Source organism: Gossypium raimondii, chromosome 12 (genome assembly GCF_025698545.1).
Source record: "Gossypium raimondii isolate GPD5lz chromosome 12, ASM2569854v1, whole genome shotgun sequence".
Lineage (NCBI taxonomy): Eukaryota > Viridiplantae > Streptophyta > Magnoliopsida > Malvales > Malvaceae > Gossypium > Gossypium raimondii.
In genome coordinates this window covers 54,458,393-54,477,447 of record NC_068576.1, presented here as the reverse complement: position 1 = coordinate 54,477,447, position 19,055 = coordinate 54,458,393, and the positions used below count along the sequence as shown (strand labels likewise).

General features: G+C 33.2%; 3 protein-coding genes and 1 non-coding gene across 6 annotated transcripts; 1 reads left to right on the top strand and 3 right to left on the bottom strand.

The window, feature by feature from the left end:
* Window positions 1–8,704: 8,704 nt before the first annotated feature.
* On the top strand, window positions 8,705–10,661 carry LOC105765322 (B2 protein). The gene is made up of 5 exons (XM_012584347.2): window positions 8,705–9,581; window positions 9,674–9,774; window positions 9,869–9,952; window positions 10,053–10,163; window positions 10,265–10,661. Exons 1-5 carry the CDS (start codon window positions 8,966–8,968, stop codon window positions 10,316–10,318), a joined length of 966 nt encoding a protein of 321 aa, XP_012439801.1. The 5' UTR covers window positions 8,705–8,965; the 3' UTR covers window positions 10,319–10,661.
* Window positions 10,662–12,257: 1,596 nt separating this feature from the next.
* LOC105765321 (uncharacterized) lies at window positions 12,258–15,243 on the bottom strand. Its single transcript, XM_012584346.2, has 4 exons — window positions 14,924–15,243; window positions 14,259–14,501; window positions 12,556–12,611; window positions 12,258–12,388 (listed from the first exon to the last, which is right to left on the bottom strand). Exons 1-3 carry the CDS (start codon window positions 15,154–15,156, stop codon window positions 12,575–12,577), a joined length of 513 nt encoding a protein of 170 aa, XP_012439800.1. The 5' UTR covers window positions 15,157–15,243; the 3' UTR covers window positions 12,258–12,388; window positions 12,556–12,574.
* A 43-nt stretch (window positions 15,244–15,286) lies between these two features.
* On the bottom strand, window positions 15,287–15,358 carry TRNAQ-CUG (transfer RNA glutamine (anticodon CUG)). The gene has a single exon. It is a non-coding gene; the product is annotated as a tRNA-Gln (tRNA).
* A 210-nt stretch (window positions 15,359–15,568) lies between these two features.
* Window positions 15,569–18,695, bottom strand: LOC105765320 (F-box protein SKIP8). Of its 3 annotated transcripts, XM_012584344.2 has the most exons (4): window positions 18,030–18,694; window positions 17,085–17,281; window positions 16,959–17,002; window positions 16,004–16,146 (listed from the first exon to the last, which is right to left on the bottom strand). In XM_012584344.2, exons 1-3 carry the CDS (start codon window positions 18,486–18,488, stop codon window positions 16,966–16,968), a joined length of 693 nt encoding a protein of 230 aa, XP_012439798.1. In that variant the 5' UTR covers window positions 18,489–18,694; the 3' UTR covers window positions 16,004–16,146; window positions 16,959–16,965. The 3 variants fall into 3 exon arrangements, with proteins under 3 accessions (XP_012439795.1, XP_012439798.1, XP_012439797.1); XM_012584341.2 differs by lacking the exon at window positions 16,959–17,002 and having other exon boundaries at window positions 15,569–16,146; window positions 18,030–18,693; XM_012584343.2 differs by lacking the exons at window positions 16,004–16,146; window positions 16,959–17,002 and adding an exon at window positions 16,379–16,663 and having other exon boundaries at window positions 18,030–18,695.
* Window positions 18,696–19,055: the final 360 nt, after the last annotated feature.

The window sequence follows — 19,055 nt, the reverse complement described above, 5'->3', positions numbered from 1 at the left end:
TTAAGTTGCTATGGTAGCAGAGTTTTTGCCCTTCTAAGCTCTTTTATGCTCTCTTCTTGGAAGAGGAGGGGTTTTTATAAACGGACGAGTGCTTGGCTTGAGCCATCCTTCGATGACGGTGTCTTTGTATGGTTCTCAATTTAAGGTGTAAGTTGGATTTGACCCTTGATCAACATGAGAAATGACAGTAAAGGTTGGCGAGGTAGAGAAATAACGGCATGAACTTTGTTTTTGGGATGTAGTGGACAAGTTGCGGGGTAGGGATGCTAACAATCATATCGAAGTAAATTTTCCATTAGTATTTGAAAGAAGTACTTGTTTCAAATGAAATTTTAATTTAGAATATTCTATGGCAAATGGATGGTGCTTTGTTAATGTAGATATTGTGGTGTAGAAATGCTGTAGACATCAAAAGGGAGGAAAAAAATCCAACGAATCGATCCCAGTGAGGGTATGGACCATGGAGAGCGACAACAATAATTTTGCTGGCGTTATAGTCAATCACGTGAGGCTGACTTTGGACACCCACACTCATCTTTCAGGGGGACTGGCTCTTCTCCAACTCAGATGTGGATGACACTGATGTCATAATTAAGTCATTGTGCGGGCAATTTACCAATAAAAATCCTTTTTTTTTAAATTATCGAAATGGGCCCATTATTTAATTATTTACTGAAATTGTCCATTTTCCGCGAACTCGCGTCCACGCCAGCGCGATATCAGGGTACGCACTAGGAAATCGCGTCCACGTCAGCGTGAGTTGCTGACGTTGAAGCAAATCGCTCCCTCTAGGACGCGATTTGCTGACGTGGGATGAACAATTTATGTTTTTTAACTTGGAAAACTTTGAAAGGCTATAACTTTTCGCTCGGTTGTCCGATTGAGACGATTTTTTTTATTTCGAATAACTTTTCGAGATCTACTCGCTGACAAACCGCCAAAGGCGGTTTGCTGCAGTTTTCATCGAAAAAGATCCTTTTTTGCCTCTAAATTTTAATTTTTTCGGTTTAAAATTGAATTTTAAAACATTCAAATCGTTATTTTCCTTATTTATTTGAAGTAAACACCGGATTTTTTTTACAGAATTGTTGTATTATTTTTTCTGATTTGACACGTGTATGGAATAGGTCCGATAAATCATTAGAACGTAAGTAATATAATTAAGATAATAACAGTATTTTTATAATATGTCAATTAATTAGTTTAGCTTAGTTGGTTAAGATGCTTGCTCTTTTCCCTTAGTACCTTGGTTCAAATCTTGTTGGTAATAATTTTGAATCTTTTTTGTACTTGTTGCGTTTATTTTTTTAATCAATTAACTAGGCCCATTTCGGTAAATTTTAAAAAAATAGGGCTTTTTTTGGTATTTTACCTAGTTAATTGATTAAAAAAATAAATGCAACAAGTACAAAAAAGATTCAAATAAATGCAACAATTCTGTAAAAAAAATCCGGTGTTTACTTCAAATAAATAAGGAAAATGATGATTTGAATGTTTCAAAATTCAATTTTAAACCGAAAAAATCAAAATTTAGAGGTAAAAAAGGATCTTTTTCGACGAAAAATGCGGCAAAAGGTTTGTCAGCGAGTAGATCTCGAAAAGTTATTCGAAATCAAAAAAATCGTCTCAATCGGACAACCGAGCGAAAAGTTATGGCCTTTCAAAGTTTTTCAAGCTAAAAAACATAAACTGTTCATCACACGTCAGCAAATCGCGTCCTAGAGGGAGCGATTTGCTTCCACGTCAGCAACTCGCGCTCTGACATCATGCTGACGTGGACGCGATTTTGCGAAAAATGGATCATTCCGGTAAATAATTAAATAATGGGCCCATTTCGATAATTTTAAAAAAAAAAGGATTTTTATTGGTAAATTACCCTCATTGTGCAGTTATATTCCTGTATCTCAACTTCTTGGAAAAAGAAAAAGATTGGTTGTTACGGTTACGGTTACGGATATGAGCTATAGCCCAAGTTGGCTTTTTCCTAATGGGTTCCTACCACTTTTATTTTTGCCGAAAGGCCTAATGCCATATAGCCTGTTTGTCCTTCAATATCCTTCACTACATACAAGGCAAATTGTGGTAGACTCAACCCAACATATATGATTTTGGATGAATGCACTTGGTACGGAGTTAATATTTTCTCTTTAAAATAATATCTTTTTTTATTCAATAAATTTATATTTTTAAAACTTTATTTTATGAATTTATCGATAAAATATTTTATTTGGGATTGAATTGTATATAAAAAGCTTCTTTTTAAAAACAACAAATGTTAATAATATTATCGTTTGATTTTATTTGATTATATTTTATAATTAAATAATTAAATTGATACATTTAATAATAAAAAGATTGATTTAATCCGTTTCTATAATAAACTATCTTCGTAGACACTGTCACCTATGATTTTGTCATGCATCCAATGTAGATGTAGCGTTATAGTTAAGGAAATCCAAGAAAGGGGGCTATGGGCCACTTGTACTTCTTCACGTCTTACCAAAATTCCCTGAATGGATATAATAAAATCAAAGACAATAATTAAAGTCTAGTTTAGATTTAAAAACAATAGGAAAATGATCATATCCCTCTCATCTTTAGTCTATACAGTGATTCTTAATGCGTACGAGCTCTCTCTTAATCTCAATCCACCAAATCTTCTAGCAATGTTTGTTGAGTTTTTTTATAGGAGTTATCAATATCATTGTCAAATTGATACAAGGTCGAATGATACGAGCAGTCCGACCCAATTCAAAGTCCATGAGAGAGATAGACTTAGTATCCTTTAAGGTTAATTAGAAATCCAAACAGTTAAAGTCAAAACTCAACTTATTCGTTTAAGATTTTATTCCAAAAAAATTTCGAGAAGAAGAGCTGAAGGTTCAAAACGATGGACTTTGAAGTTCAATACGAAACAAGGATGAATTAGAATGGACCAATTTTATTTGTGGACTTAAAATCTCAATCCATGAGGACAATCTCATGTAGAAGATATTAGCAAATTTAGACGTTACATTTCAAGGATCCCAATCAAGCTCACACGCCTAACAATGTTATAATCAGTTGACTTGCAGTGCATTGTTGGAAGGGATACAAACATTTCTGGGTCGATATGTCTTCGTATCGATCGAAGATCTGTCTCTCTGCTTCACAATGCGCTTTGAGTCACTCGATTTTGAGTTCAGAAGCTTAAGTTATAACTGTTTTAGTGAAGATTGCACAAACAAAATTTCTAGACGGGATTATTACGAAAATTATGAGTTTTGAGCTTTAAATTTGGGTTTAAATTAGACTGGGTTCGATTTTTAAGCTTAATTTTTATTATACATGAGCCAAATATTTTATTTATTAGGTTTTATTATATTATTATTTCTTATTCCAAATTTTGGATATTGTTTAAGTATTTTAAGTTGTTTTGGATTAGAGGTGCTCATGGGCCGGGCCGGGCCCAGAAAAATTTTGGCCCGGGTCATAGGCCCGGGCCCGGCCCGAAATATGGGCCTAGAATTTTGCCCAGGCCCGGCCCGACCCGTTTTTTAAATAAATACCAAAAAATTATTTTAAAAATTAAAATTAAAATTAAAAAAGTATTTTAAAAATATTTTAAAATTAAAAAAGTATTTTAGAAAAATTTTAAAATTTAAAAAATTTAATAAAAGTATTTTAAAATTAAAAAAATAAAAAAAATTTATTATATTGGTAGGCCGGCAGCAGGCCAGGCCCGGCCAAAAAGTTGTGCCCAAGGCCCGACCCGTTTTTTAATCGGGCCTCGTTTTTTTGCCCAAGCCCATATTCCGGGACTATATTTTTACCCAAACCCTCCCATATTTCGGGCGGGCCGTCGGGCCGGGCCGGGCCGCCCGGCCCATGAGCACCTCTATTTTGGATATTATTTAAGTATTTTATTAATTTATCATTTTAAGTTATTTGAATGTACTTAACTAGCCTATATAAAGCCTTGTTCATTATTCATTAAAGACAATTGTTTTAATGAACAAAGTTTTTAACTCCCGCCAACAATCAATTATTAGATAATTGATTAGAGTCATTAATTGAATTTGTTGGGGTTTATATCTCAAATGGTTCAATTGGACACTTATCCTATCTATCACATCCATCAGTTTATTCGATTCATCCTCCACTTTTAAATTTCGTTTATTTATTTATTTATTATTTTGATTTTTTTTTGTTCTTAAATTTCTTATTTTTTGTTTTTTTTATTTCGTATTTTTTCCTAAATTTATTTGGTGTTTTCTTTACAGTTCAGATTCAAAATTTTCATTCTCGAGTCGAACAACTTGAATACAATATTGTTCTGCTCTCTCTCTCTTTTTCATTTTCTTGGATTTTAATAGAGTTTTGACTAAATTTCAAAAGTTTGAATAGTACAGGGACTAAAGGAAAAAAAAAATTTCGGCTTTGCCACTCAAATTTTATGCATTGTTAAATCCGCCACTAAAGCTTAGCGATAGGACCAATGAGAAAATATGATGTGTTTGGTTTTTAGCTGCTTACCCACCCCAAACACCCACTTGAAATCCTACGTCTTGCTGCCAAACACGTCCTCAATAGACTTGTGGTGATCTTTATCATTCTATCTTAATTAAAAGGTTAAAATATATTATTAGTCCTTATACTTTAGTAAAATTAAATATTTAGTTCTTATACTTAAAAAGTAAAAATTAAAAGAAATTTTTAAATAAAAATTCAGTCTAATTGATCATTAACATTGTTATCATTTCTTGTCAATATTTATTAATCAGTCACACTCATATAATGTGATATATGATTAATGAAAAATAAACATGTTAATAATTTTTCGATGAAACTATCAACGCGGATAATGACTTAACCAAAATTTTAAATTAAAATTTAACTTTTGAAGTATAAAATTAAATATCAAATTTAAGAAAATACAAAGATTAACCACATATTTTAATATAATTAAAATTAATTGAGTTAATCAATGTTTAGACTTTCAGGCTGTTTTAAGAACCAGGTTTATATGACAAGCTCTCATAGAAACTCATCATATGCATGAATTTGGCGCCAATTAAGATCATCATCAACTAGAAAAATAAATTTATAGAAATATTTTTTACACACAAGTTTGAATGTTGAATAGGTTCTAGTTTACCTTTCCTATCTCGTGTTTTCAAACCCAAAGATATCCAACAGTTAGTCAACGGAGGAGCTTGACTTTCAGCTTTTTTTGTTGTTGTTGAAAATAATGGTGTATTACAGTTGATTGATGTTTTTTTTTTTTGTTTCACATACAGACTGAAATTCTTCATCATCATTATCATAATCATAACTTTCTAAGTTGCAAATTAACAAAATTTTCATCCTCACCCATTTTTATCTTCAATTCCATAAAAAGCATAAAAGATCAACAATGATTAACTCATACTTGTTGCCGACAAAGCCAAATACATAAGATTCTTTTCTCAAGTGTGTTAGATGAAAAAGTCAAGTAGAGGAAAATGTAATTTATGGGTTAACTAAAAATTTCTTTCTTTTTTTACATTAATATTGCAGTCAACCGGTTCCATGTCTATTCTGAGTGTTACAAGACTCCGTTAGTTTGGTTGACTGAATGCTATTCAGCAAAATAGCTCATTACAAGACTATTTCTCAAAGCCCCTGAATAGCCATTATTTACTTCATCCTCTGAATGGCTATTCCAAGCAACTCAAAATAATTTTTTTTAATTTCTATTTAAACCCAACCAAACCAAAAGGGAAAAGAAAAATGGTAAGAAGAAAAATCATTCAACACATCCCTAAGAGGGAAACTTGCAGCAAATTGAAGAGAAACTTTGATTGAGTTAATTCATACTCATTGCAAATGGAAATTTTTGAGTATTCAGTTGGTGGTGAATAGTGGATAAAAATGATGGGCACGGTGGTTGATGACCAAAAACTGAAAAAAGAGTTTCTAATCTTTGGGTTTTTGAGAGAATGAGATGAGAGTGAACATTGGGAATTAGTGGCAGCAGACGATGACAGCAAAAATAGTGGTGAAAGCCACAAGTAATTTCTGTAAATCTGAACTTTTGTGATGAATTTTAGGAAAAAAAAAATAAGACGGGAAAGGAAAAGAGGAGAACAGATGATTATTCTAGGTTGGTCACAACCGGGGTGGTGACAGAGTTAAAGGCAGCAATCATTGTCGTAATCTGGAATTTAATAAATTATTTTTTGCCAAACAATGAACATTTGAGGGAGAAAATAAACTAGAGAAAGAAAGAAAAAGTCAAAAATAAATAAATAAAAAATAACTTATATATTAATTAAATATTTTACTATTTTATTGAATTAATATGAATATATATTACACATTAAGTAATAATTATATTAAAATATGATTAAAATATTTATTTTATTAAATTATATTTAATAAAAATTATTAAAATTTAATAATAAGAACAATAACCATCTACTTAATTTTTATAAGGATATTTTAGTTATTTTCTTTATGCTATTACAAATTTATTCTATTCAATCAAAACAATAATAGTAGTATAGTTCTATTCCATTCTATTGAACTAAACGATTGAATTACTGATTACAACTTTATTTTATTACAATCATATTCTATTATGGTAAATAAAAGCAATTTCTTTTTGGAAAATAAAGATTATTAATTAAGAATTGAATGGTGACAACTAAGACTAAGTAGAATTGAGTGAAGAATTATAATCATGTAGCGATTGGTTTGTAGCAGAGGTCAACCGTGAATGAAAAAGCGAAATTGTAAGTTGGGAGCAACTTGGTCAGAACTTGGACGCTTTCACATTTTGATGTTTCTTTTTGGCTCAAAAGTCGCAACTGCGCGTGCGGTTTTCTTCAAAGACCTGCTCCAACTCCAGCAGCTTCACCGCTGGATCCATTTTAGAACCAGTAACTGTTCGGAATCATTCCTCAAACTTTTATGGTTCATCCTGTGACTTTTTAGGCTCCAAAACCAAATTCCTCATTGGTACAATTTAAATTAAATAAATTATTAAAAATAGAATGATTCTTTTAATTTTGACCGCTATAAAATTTATCAAATGTTACATAAAATAGGCATAATGATTTATTTCACCTTCTAACTCTATAAAAAAATTATTTTAGTTCTCCATTTAAATTTTTTAACTATTAAATTTATTTTTTATCAAATCACTTCAAAATTAATTAAAATTTTAACAAGCTCCCACACAAACAATGCACCAATATGTTTTTTCAACTTTGCTAAGGTGGTATATACGAGGATGACATGTTTGCATTTAATTAATTTTTTAAAATTTAAAAATTCAATTTTTAAAACTAAATATAATTAAATTTATTAAAAGTATAAAAAATTAATAAAAACATTTTTATTATTTTTATATCTTAAAAATTATTTAAATAATGATATGTTATTCCCATGACAATCCACGTCAACAAATGTAAATTTTTCATTCATTTTGAATAATTTGACAAAAATATAAATTAAAAATTATAAAATGCAATAAAATTACCTTATATATATAATTAGAGGACTAAAAGATCATTATACACATAAAATAATAGGAAGTATAGATATAGTATATAATATATGCAACGTAAAGTTAGTGTTCTTTTCTGGATAACTGCATTAGTTTGACACATTCATACTAATGGATAAAAAAAAAAGAAAATTTTCACTTACAATTTTTTTTAAGTTATATATAATTCTAATGTACTCAAACACTAAATATTAAATTAAATAATTTAATCAACTTTCAAGTAACCAACTAATTCAAATTTAAAATTTTAAAATTTTAATTTTTTTATTGCTCAATAACGAGTTTAATAATTAATTTTTGTACTTTAAATCCATTAAAAAAGTAGATACTAACCAAATATTTTAAAATTAATTAAATAAAATTGATGAAGATGGTTCATACATTTGTAAATTCCCATTAATTACTCAAATAATCTATCAATCAATCGACTAACCCTTACCACTTCACTTTACGTGCTTTATTCGAAAGTGCTTAGAAAGAGGGAAAGAAGAAAAAGAATCAATTTATCTCAAAATGGGTCACACGGACCTATAGGCCGGCCCACAAATTTCTCCCACGTGTACAACTGACAAACACGTGTGAGATAAACCCCAAAAAACGAACCTTAACACCTAAGCAAGAGACTATTCTCCGAAAACTCAAATAATAATAAAAATATGTATTAAAGAAGGAAAAAGGACATCATCGAAAGAACCTCCTAGAAGACACCTTAGCCCTCCCCTTTTCCGCCACGTTAAAACGCGTTTTGAATGTCAATTTTATTTATAATATTTTTGCAGGTAATATTTCAAATTGTCACAATATTAGCAAATTAAAGTTTAATAAATTAAGAAATATCAATAAGTCACATTATATTTTTAATAGGATAAGGAGATTCAAATTTTATTGAGAGTTCTATGAATCCTAAAATAAACATAAAAAATATAAAAAAATTAATAATTTTAATTAAAATGTTAATGTTTTGAATTTAAATCTTATGAGTTACAAATTATACTCAAAATACCATATATTGCTTTATTAAGATTTTTAATAATTTTACAATTAAATTACTATAAGAATCAAAATATTAAATATTATAAAATGACATCATATTGAAGAACTAATAAATTTGGCAAATTAGGATAAAAACAACTTTTAGTGCATTTTTTAATTCTTACATCGACTCACTTTCCACGAAATTTCCCAGTTTCTCATTTCACCCTTCATCTAATCTGTTTATTTAATACTCCTCCACTTTTACCTTCCTATTCTCTCATTGCCAACATTTTTCTTTTTCACTCACTTTTCTTCCCTTGTTTAAACCTAATCTTAGATTCAAATACCATTAGCAAGATTGAAATCCATATATTTTCTTTACCCAGTTTGTAAAATCAATCTATCTTTGAAACCCATATCCCATTTTTTTATTGAAAGGGAGTTGAATTGGAGTCGGAGATGGAGAACAACCAGCAATCCTTTTGGCAATTCAGTGATCAACTTAGGGTCCAAAATTCCAACTTGGCGAACCTTTCGCTCAACGATTCGATATGGAGCAGTGGTTACGTTTCGAAGAGGCCTGACGAGAGGAGGAATTTTGATATCAGAGTAGGCGGCGAACTGAACTCCGTCAACAGCTTGAAGCCGAAGGTAACCGATTTCAACTCTTTCAGCAACGATGGGTGGAAAATCGGAGCCACCAGCAACGCCAACATCGGGTTTGGTCCCATCGGTCCGATTGGATCTCAGAATAACGTTGGGGTCAACGGTGGGTTCAACAAAGGGATCTATTCCAAGCCAGGGAACAACAACAATAACTTCAATGTTAATTTGAAAGGGAACAAGAACAAAGGAGAAGATAATCATGGAACCAAGAGTGGGAAGAAGAACACCAACAAGAAAAACAATAACAACGACAATAACAACGAAAACAAGGATGGGAAAAGTGCTGCTGATAAAAGGTTTAAGACACTGCCACCATCTGAATCATTGCCGAGAAATGAAACTGTCGGCGGCTATATTTTCGTCTGCAACAACGATACCATGGAGGAGAATCTCAGAAGACAGCTCTTTGGTATGTCTTTGGTAGAGTGAAATGAACTATTTTTTATGGAAAATTATGATTATATTCCTAATTTGTTGCTATGGATTGATTATTGTTTGTAGGTTTGCCTCCACGTTACCGTGATTCAGTCCGGGCAATAACTCCGGGCCTACCTCTGTTCCTCTACAACTACTCCACCCACCAACTCCATGGTGTTTTTGAGGTACGCCAGACCACTATTTTCTCAAACTGTAAGTACTGTTTTTTGTTTCTTAAACTGTTTTCTAACGATGTTTTAAATGTTCAATTCTGTTCAGGCTGCAAGCTTTGGTGGAACAAACATTGACCCAACTGCCTGGGAGGACAAGAAATGCCCTGGCGAATCTCGATTCCCTGCTCAGGTATATTTTTTTCATAACTCTGTAAAGTAATACAGTTTTTTTTTTTTCAAGTATCTTTGAACCAAATACCAAGGTTTATTGTATTTTTGATTCACTGCAGGTTCGGGTTATTACAAGGAAAATCTGCGAGCCTCTTGAAGAAGATTCATTTAGGCCAATTCTCCATCACTACGATGGTCCAAAATTCCGCCTTGAACTCAACATCCCAGAGGTAAATCTTCACCCTAGAAAACTCTGGTGCTAAACCATGAAAATTTCATATTTTTACCAACTTTGGGTTCTGATCTTAATTTCTGCTGTTAAAATTTGCAGGCACTTTCCCTGTTGGATATATTTGCTGATCAACAAGATACTTGTATTTCTTAAGCAACAAGATGCTTGAGCAAAACTAAAACACTAGGCATATCGATACAAATACAGATACACACAGAGATAATGAAGAGAAGAGTTTGAAGAATAAGTAGAGAAAAATAGAAATTATATTTGTGAAAGTACCTTTGTTAGATGTAAAACTGTTTTTTTTCACGGGCTTTGCTGTGATTGTTTTTCTTTTCTTTTCTTTTTTACTGTTTGGCTTATACATAAATAATACCTGAAACTAAGTGATAAACATCGACTTATTTTGTGATGTTACTTAATATAAGTTTGAGATTTTGTTGTATTAGAACTTGTTTTGAAGCTATGAATCTAAAACTACAATTATTGGTCTTTTCTTTTTTGCCATAACAAATGAATAATAATGGCTTTGGAAAAAAAGGGAAAATCAATGGGGAGAACTTGTTTCCAGTAATTACATGATGCTTTAGATAAACATGATTGTGCTTTTCTAGACAAGTTCATGATATAAGTGATTTAGCTAATGACACGTAAAAAAGAAGAACAAAACCAATTTGACCATATACAATTAACCAGCTAACTAAAGGTATTGGGACAGATTAAATTATTATGTGCAGATCTGATTCACATGATTTGCTTTAAACATGCCCCCACATACGAAATTTAATTCTACATCAAAGTTTAAGTTTTGAATAAAAGCTTATATTATCACCGCCCAAGAAGATAGCCATTTTTTATTGTTTTAGTGTAATGGGCGGTTAAGGGGTCAGGCATTGAAGGTAGAAATGGGAGTATCCGAGGCTCCAAACGTTGGCCTATCTTTTGTTCTTTTTACCTACTACAACTATTAAGATGACCCCTTCAATTAAGGTAAATGGTCATATTTTTAATGCCAAATTGTGGTTGGGGTAGATGTTGACTATCCTATGTTGTCTTCATTCTAGAATCTAGACTTTCTTCCTATTTTGTGGTTCTCAATGTTTGATTATTTCATAAATATGGAGTTTGGTAAGAAAGTGAAGTTGTAAGGAGCGTAATTTGATTGTCTAACAAGCTACTTTACTGTTAAATTGGAATTGAAATCCACAAGTTTAAATTTTATAACATTGAAAAGTCATCCATTTTTCACTAATCCATAATTTGTTTTGAAAAATCAATAATATCTTATTAATTGAAGGGTAATACACATTTAAACACTCAAATTCATATATTCCTAGCAGCAACTAATAATATATTTTTAAATGAAGTCTCTCAATAACCACCAAGACAATTTACTCCCTCTAACATTCTTTTTGGCCCATGCAATAGGTGTGTCGATGCTCCCTATTAATATATACTCCATATTTTTAATGTTTTCAACTAATTTCATTAATTTAGATGAAGATGAGTTTGATAAAACACTTGCTAATTTTTATTCAACATCTATGTTTTTTATAAATGTGTTTGATAATTATATTATTTTTATTTAATATATAATTTTCAAATAAGGTAAAATCAGAAAAAGAGTGTGTGAATGATGATTTCTATAAAAGTTTGGAGACTTCAAAACCAAGATTTTTACAACATCCATTTGCATGATATTTATTTTTCACTAAGTTTTTCATTTTAGATTATGTTACATAATCTCATTAAACGTTAACGATTTTGGTATCGAAATAACATTATTGATATAACATTGATAGTTTGAAGATGTAATTAAAATGTTTGGAAGTTTAGCGACCATTTTAGAATGGGCGTATGGTGATATTAACTCTTGTTAAAATTATTTTGTTAAATTCAAATTCATTACGTCATTTTCTTTTAGTTACATGACTATCAAGCAAGAATTTTTTTAATTTGAAATGCCACACTAATAAAATTAACAGTGTTAACACTTGGTCATGCATTTTGAAAATGAAAAGTAAAAAACTAAATTCCTGAAAATAAAAGTATAAGAACTAAATTCTAAAATTGTGATAAGTATAGGGACTTATGGAAATATTTTAACCTTTATTTAATAAGAACCACAGTGTTTATGCTTTGAATAATATAAATTAGCAACAAAATTATATGACTTGATGGTCAATATCTCAAGTAACAGCTTTTCCCATCTTACGTTCCCTAAGAAAAAATATAATAACATTATATTATATCAATGCCAAAAGAAAAATAGGGAAAAAAGAGGTATACGTGGTCGTTTCACTATTAATCCATGGCCAATGGTTGCTCACCAGTTCTGGATTTCTGAAGCAACAAAAAATCTTGCAGTTGTTGCAGTTTCAACTTACCATGAATTCTAGGCATTGGTTATCTTTTGAGCTTCTTTCGACCTTGCTTTATCTTGCTGCAAATGTAAAACAAAATGGGCAACAAATCGGTATAAGTTTGGTAGGATTCAGTTCTTACTTTTAACTTAAACAAAATATCAGTATAGAATGGTTGAATGGTTTATATTGAGTAGAAATAACAAAAGGGTCGAATCAGTTCGAAACGATAATTATAAATATGTATCAGAAAATATGGACTGGCATCATGATCATGGAAGGAGGACAGAACATTTATGATAACCACATGAATTCTTCTCGATGAAATCGGCTTTACAGGGTTGTTTTCACTAATAAAAACTGGCTATGATGGGTAGACAACATAATTGTCTTGATGATCTGGACAAGAAAGTGATGGACATTACGGGGAAGCTGGCTGTTCCGAGCAAGATTTCTATTTTCAGCTGGTGGATGTTCCACAACCTTCTTCCTACTTGGTTCAATCTACATACAAGGGGCATGAACCTCGATCCTATGTGTAAGTAATGTGGAGAGGAGGTCGAGGATGATAGGTATATTTTTTGGAGCTGCAGTTGTGTGACACCAGTTTTTGCCAAACCATGCTTCAACTTCTTAAGGCAACAACATTATGACAGCTGCAAGGGTATTATCCGAAATTTGATCTCATATGGCACTGTAGACATGCTTCATGAATATTTGGTAATGTGTTGGAGAGTGTGGGGTTATTCGGAATAGTTTTTATCAGACTGGCACAGCTCCTGATTTTTCCAATTGGTGTACCGAGTACATTGACCGGTTGAAAAGTGCAAATCAACTACAATATACTGGTTTTGGGCAGTGCCTACTAGCAGCTAAATGGAAAAAACCACCCCATGGCTTTTTCAAATTAAATGTTGATGCAAGACGTGGAAGCTGCGGTAACAAGATAGGGTTTGGGGCAGTCTTAAGAGACGCAAATGGGTCTTTTATTGCAGCAAGATCGTGGAAGCAAACTGACCAGGTGGACACAATTTTGATGGAGGCTAATGTGGTTTTGCTAGGCATCAAATGGCTCTTGGAAATGCAGGTCAGGGATATAGAGATTGAAAGTGATTCTTTAGTTGTGATTAGATACCTTACAGGCAATGATCATTTGGTATCAAGTCTAGGACATCTAATTGATGATATTAAATCTCTTACTGCAAGCTTTAGGGTGATTTTCTTTTAACATGCTCTTAGGGCCGGAAATCAACCAGCATATCGCCTTGCAAAGTTAGCTACAACTGGCAGTGGAAGTTGTTCGACTTGGTTGCAACATCCACCTCCTTGTGTTAGACCATTACAGGTGCACTCTTTTTCCACTCTTCGACTTTGAAGAGTGGTTTTTTAACGAGCCACCTTTCCTCTCTCTCTCTCTCTATATATATATACACACATATATATGCATGCATGTATGTATGGTCTAACAAGTAAATTGTTCATCAGAAACAAGAATCTTAAAGACGCTCAAATCAACACTACTTTCTTCAGGTTTGGTTATGGTAATTGGTTGGACAATGCATGCATATAAGTGTTCATACAATCTAATTCTATCGCTAGAGGAAGCCAACTCATGGTTCAAATATACTGATTTAAGACTAGGAATGCTTCCTCATACAAAACCGAGAACGATCAAATGTATACAAAACCATCGTGCACAAATCAGGTAAGTGAAGTAATAAACTTACCTTGATTCAGCCTCATCACTGATCCCTATGGAACTAACTCTTCCCCCTCCTCCAGAGGCAACTTCATCCATGCTTTGACCACGCCGCGTATACCGACCGCCAGATGCAACAAATGCAGGGCAAGGACGGTAAGCCTTTATAGGCCACCAACCAAACCCTGGGACTGTTGCAATCCCTCCTTGAATCCTCCCCTCACCATTGCATCCCCTCTCCAATTCCTCTTTTCCACAGGCCTTGCAACCCCTGTGAATATGTCAGCCATCTTCTTAGGTAAAAATACCATATGTATACATACATAATGCGCTCAGTTTCTATACATACATAACAAAAAACAAACAATATGTAAACTTCGAAAACAATGCAATCAAATGCCTCAAAACAAGGGTTTGGGTTTTTCAATCATAATCTGAAACCCAGCTAGAAGGTCAAGATAATGACCCACGATATTGAACTTTAGATTGTACCCACAAATTAACGTGCTGGACTAGAGCCATTACCGAACAGTAAATTAGCTAGTTAGATGGTTCAAGAAACTTAAAAGCAACGCGCCTTTCACCATCAAAATTGAAAGTTGAGCAGTTACCATCAAAATCCAGGTGTTTGGATTAAACTTTCATATTACCTTACTAACAATGATCTCCGAGTATTACGAATATGCATGGTACCTGAAAGGAGGATCTTCAACTGCAACCATGGTGGCAGATTCTGATTCGACAGCAACACCATCAGGTGAAGCGGTAGGTTTATCTTCAGCGGTGGGTGTAGTTGAAGAAGCAGCGGTAAGCTTATATGGGTACTTGATGAAAGCTATGGAGCGAAAAGAGGTGGTGTAAGGGGGTTGAAAGAAGGAGGTTTTATGAGATGGTGGCGGGGGTGCTGAGAGAAGCGCCATTGCCATTCCCTCTTGTTGAATTGCAGTGTGTGTGTGTGTGTGTGTTCACAAGGAAATGGATAACAGTCAGCCACGAGCTACAGCATTGTAAGCAAAATATATGGTCCAAAATGGCAAAATGAAAAAATAAAAATAAAGGTTCCACCGAGATTTGAACTCGGGTTACTGGATTCAGAGTCCAATGTCCTGACCACTAGACCATGGAACCATCTGTGAAATTCGTTACAGAAAATGTTTTTTTATTAAAAAGCTATTATAATTGTTGAATTAATACAAATTTAACCATCTCTCCATATAGCTCAAAATTTCTGAATTATTGCAAAAAATTTTGATTAGCCATCAATTTAATGATTATTCACAGCTGGGAATGATCAGTTATTCCTCTTTTAGCCACTTTATCAAGCAAAATCATGCAATATCTGTGAATCCACCTTCACTTCACATGTTTACATCCATGTTAAGAATTGTTTAAAAATTACATAACCATACATACAGCCATAATTATGAAATTGTTAGGAGGGAAACAAATAATAAAAAGGACTAAAACGTGAAGGGCGCCTATTTACCAGAAAATACCCAAAACTGAGATGGCAAAGCCAAAAATAAAAGTATCATTGAATGAATTCCCAGGGAAATTTCAAGCAACTTGCTTTTTGCTAGCTAACAAGTTACCAGTACCATGTTTAGAAGCTGGTACTAATATTTATCACTTTGTATTAACACTCCATCGTATGTTATCCATGAACAATCTGATGTTCCATGTCTGCATCAGCAAGCAGCATCACCGAGCTGTGATGATGCACAAGGTACCACCGCCCATGATGGAACTCAAAGATGTTGGTCATGTTAAATGGTCCACTATCCATGTCAACAAAGGTTTTCATAGTGACCCAAGCCATGTCTGTCAGTACCCGGGCTCGAACATCTCTAACCTGGAAATCAACCCCTTGCTCCCAATTAAATGCAAGCTGCCAACTCTGTATTACAGCATTATACCTGCGTGCAGCAAAAGACAGTGATTCTCAGCGTTAAAGAACTATATGAAGCAAACCAGTGACATGAAGACTGAGCCTAGTCAAGTCAAATACTAAGATGATATACAGTCTACATGCTGACAAGCTAATATCAACCAACTTCCTGAAATATCCAGTCTTATGGTGTCATTAAGAACCAAGCTTGTTGCAACAAAAGGGGTGACCCGAAAGAAAAGGAAAATTACTGTTCAAAATATCTTGAAATAAATGTTTTTCATTCAAGCCTTTTCCACATCATGATAGGTAATACATCCTTCATTTGTACAATTCAACTACAAATTGTTAGGTAATACATTCATCATTTAGTTTTACAAATTACAATATCTTTCTCATTTCTCCAGAAATTCTATTTGTATGTGGTTGCTCACTAAACATGATAGCTCCCATTCCCAGCACTTCCCACCACCTATGGCATGGATAGTGGAACCAAGTCATCAACTAGGTATTCCAGCAATTTACATTGCAGTAGTATAAACAACCTATAATCATTGTACAAGTTAAAGCTCTTCTCTATCTTCAAATATTCTCAGAATCATCATAGCATTTTCTATAAACAACTTATCCAGGCAAACATCAAGAAACTGATCCCTCATTTGACTCGAATCTAATCTACCAAGCTACATTACATGTACAAATAGGTATAACCATCTCCATACAATTTACCCAATCTTAAGGTGGAAAAAATCCACGGGAAAACATTCAAGGAACAATATTAAGAGAATAATGAGACAGCAAACTTTATTGGCTTTGTTAAGAGTTTGAACCCAGACACACCTGAAGGCTAAAATTTTAAATCCATTGCAGAAGCCTGATGAAAACTGTTGAAATTTTAACACTCCATCATCATAAGAACAAAAAGTAGTAACCTACATTTCCTGATATTTGACTGAAAGAACATACCCTGAAAAATGTTCTCCTGATGCGTGAACACACTTTACATAATCTGCATTCAGCCAAAAACAACTCATTGCAGTAAGAGACCTATTTCTGATGATGTTAAAGAATTCTGTATTCACATTCATTATGGCTCTTGTAGCTGCATAGTATGCCTTCCACCCATTAACCGGTGTTATGCTATCTTGCTCCAACGTAAAATCCTAACAAACAAAGGCAGAAAATTTATACCTAAAGTTGACTGGGAAAGATATCATGAATAGGCATACGGTTTAACTAAAGAACATGAACATGACGGGAAAAACTACAATCACCAGCTTAGACGAAAAGAATAGGCATAAAGGTTGAAATTATGATTGCTTGTTTTCTAAAGCCTATAAGGTTATAAACAAACACAAACCACTAAGAAACAAAAATAGAATATACCATATCCATATAAACTGCAAAAACAAGTCATGAATCTTCCTTTAGATGACTGAAATAAGAAGAAAGAAGGCTTTTCCCCAAAAAAGTCAACACACTGGATAGCAGCCCACCACAACAATTCATCAAATTGAAAAAGGAAGAAAAAACAACAGAGTGAAAATTGGAGAAGAAAACAAAGCTCCTTGGAAGAAATTAGAAGCAAACATTAAAACAAGTACATAGCTTCATTCAAGATGAACAAAACGTGCCATAATTCTATTAGCTAGATTTTCTCCCAAAATTATGAACTAGAAAAAAATAATGGAAGACAGAATTGTTTTTTTTTTTTAAGAAATGGAAGACAGATTTCCTACTTCAGTCTAAATACAGTGTTTTTTTAACAATATTGGTACTATCGTAAGTGTAATTCCCTAAATTGCAAATATGAAAATAAATTTAAGTGTACAACATTAGAATTCACGAGAATCAAAATTCTAGCCAAGGAAAAGAAACCCAAAAGCAACAAAATTCGGGGAAACTGGATACCTTGTGATAAAGCGCTTTCCAAGCATTATCATCATTGGCTGCCTTTCTCATCAGTGAATTAGTCATAGAAAGTCGACACAGGCTCGGATAATCCAAGTAACTAAGCGCGTGCGTAGTAATCTCCGGCACCAACTGCTCCATCATTGACGCCCCACTCTGCCTCTCCGCCGCTACCTTGGAAACATCCGCCGTCACCATATCCTCCTCCGCCGGAGCAGCCTTATCGCCGTTAAGGAAAGCCTCGGAACCAGAAGTACCGTTGCAGGAACACGAGGGTGTGGCTTGTTTAGTCTCTTCTTTCCCGGCTGACGGGGCGGGACGGGAGACGTTGGGTTTGTGTGGCCTCCTGAATAATAATGATCGGACGGCGAGGAGTAGGGGAAGGAGGGTAACGATTGTGGCTATGATCAACGACTGATGGGATTGGAGAGCGATGGAGGGGTTATAGGAAATCTCCATTTACAAGACATTAAAGCTTCACCGTACATGAAATAAAACCCTAGAAATCTCCAGTGATGCTAAATGGATAACTAATTAAAACTCTGAGAATTTATAGTTTTTTTTTTTGTAACAGTTTAAAAGAAAAAAAAATTACAAAAGGAATAAAATTTAAAACGAAATTCAATTTTGTTGCAGAAAGAGAGAAGGGAGAGTCGTAAGCGAGACGAAGCAGGAGAATATCAAAGCAGAAAAATAGATCAGTAGTGAGGGATAGTTCCGTAATTTTGCCGTTTTCGAATTCCTGCAACGACGTCGTTGCATCGCATGAGTTGTATTCTTTATTTCTTTAAAGAAAAACTAGATTAATGCACGTGGTTTAAACAAAACTTGAGTTGTATCTTTTTTCCACAAAAGAGTGGGTTGTATTTTTGTAGAGTATGTAAATTATATATATAATTTGAAAGAGCTAAGAGTGAATGGTGAAGTAAGAAAGTTTTTTGGGGCTAGAAATTAAATTTTATATTTTTATAATAGTAAAAATAATTCTAACAAAATATTATAATAAAACATCGAATCTCTTAAAGC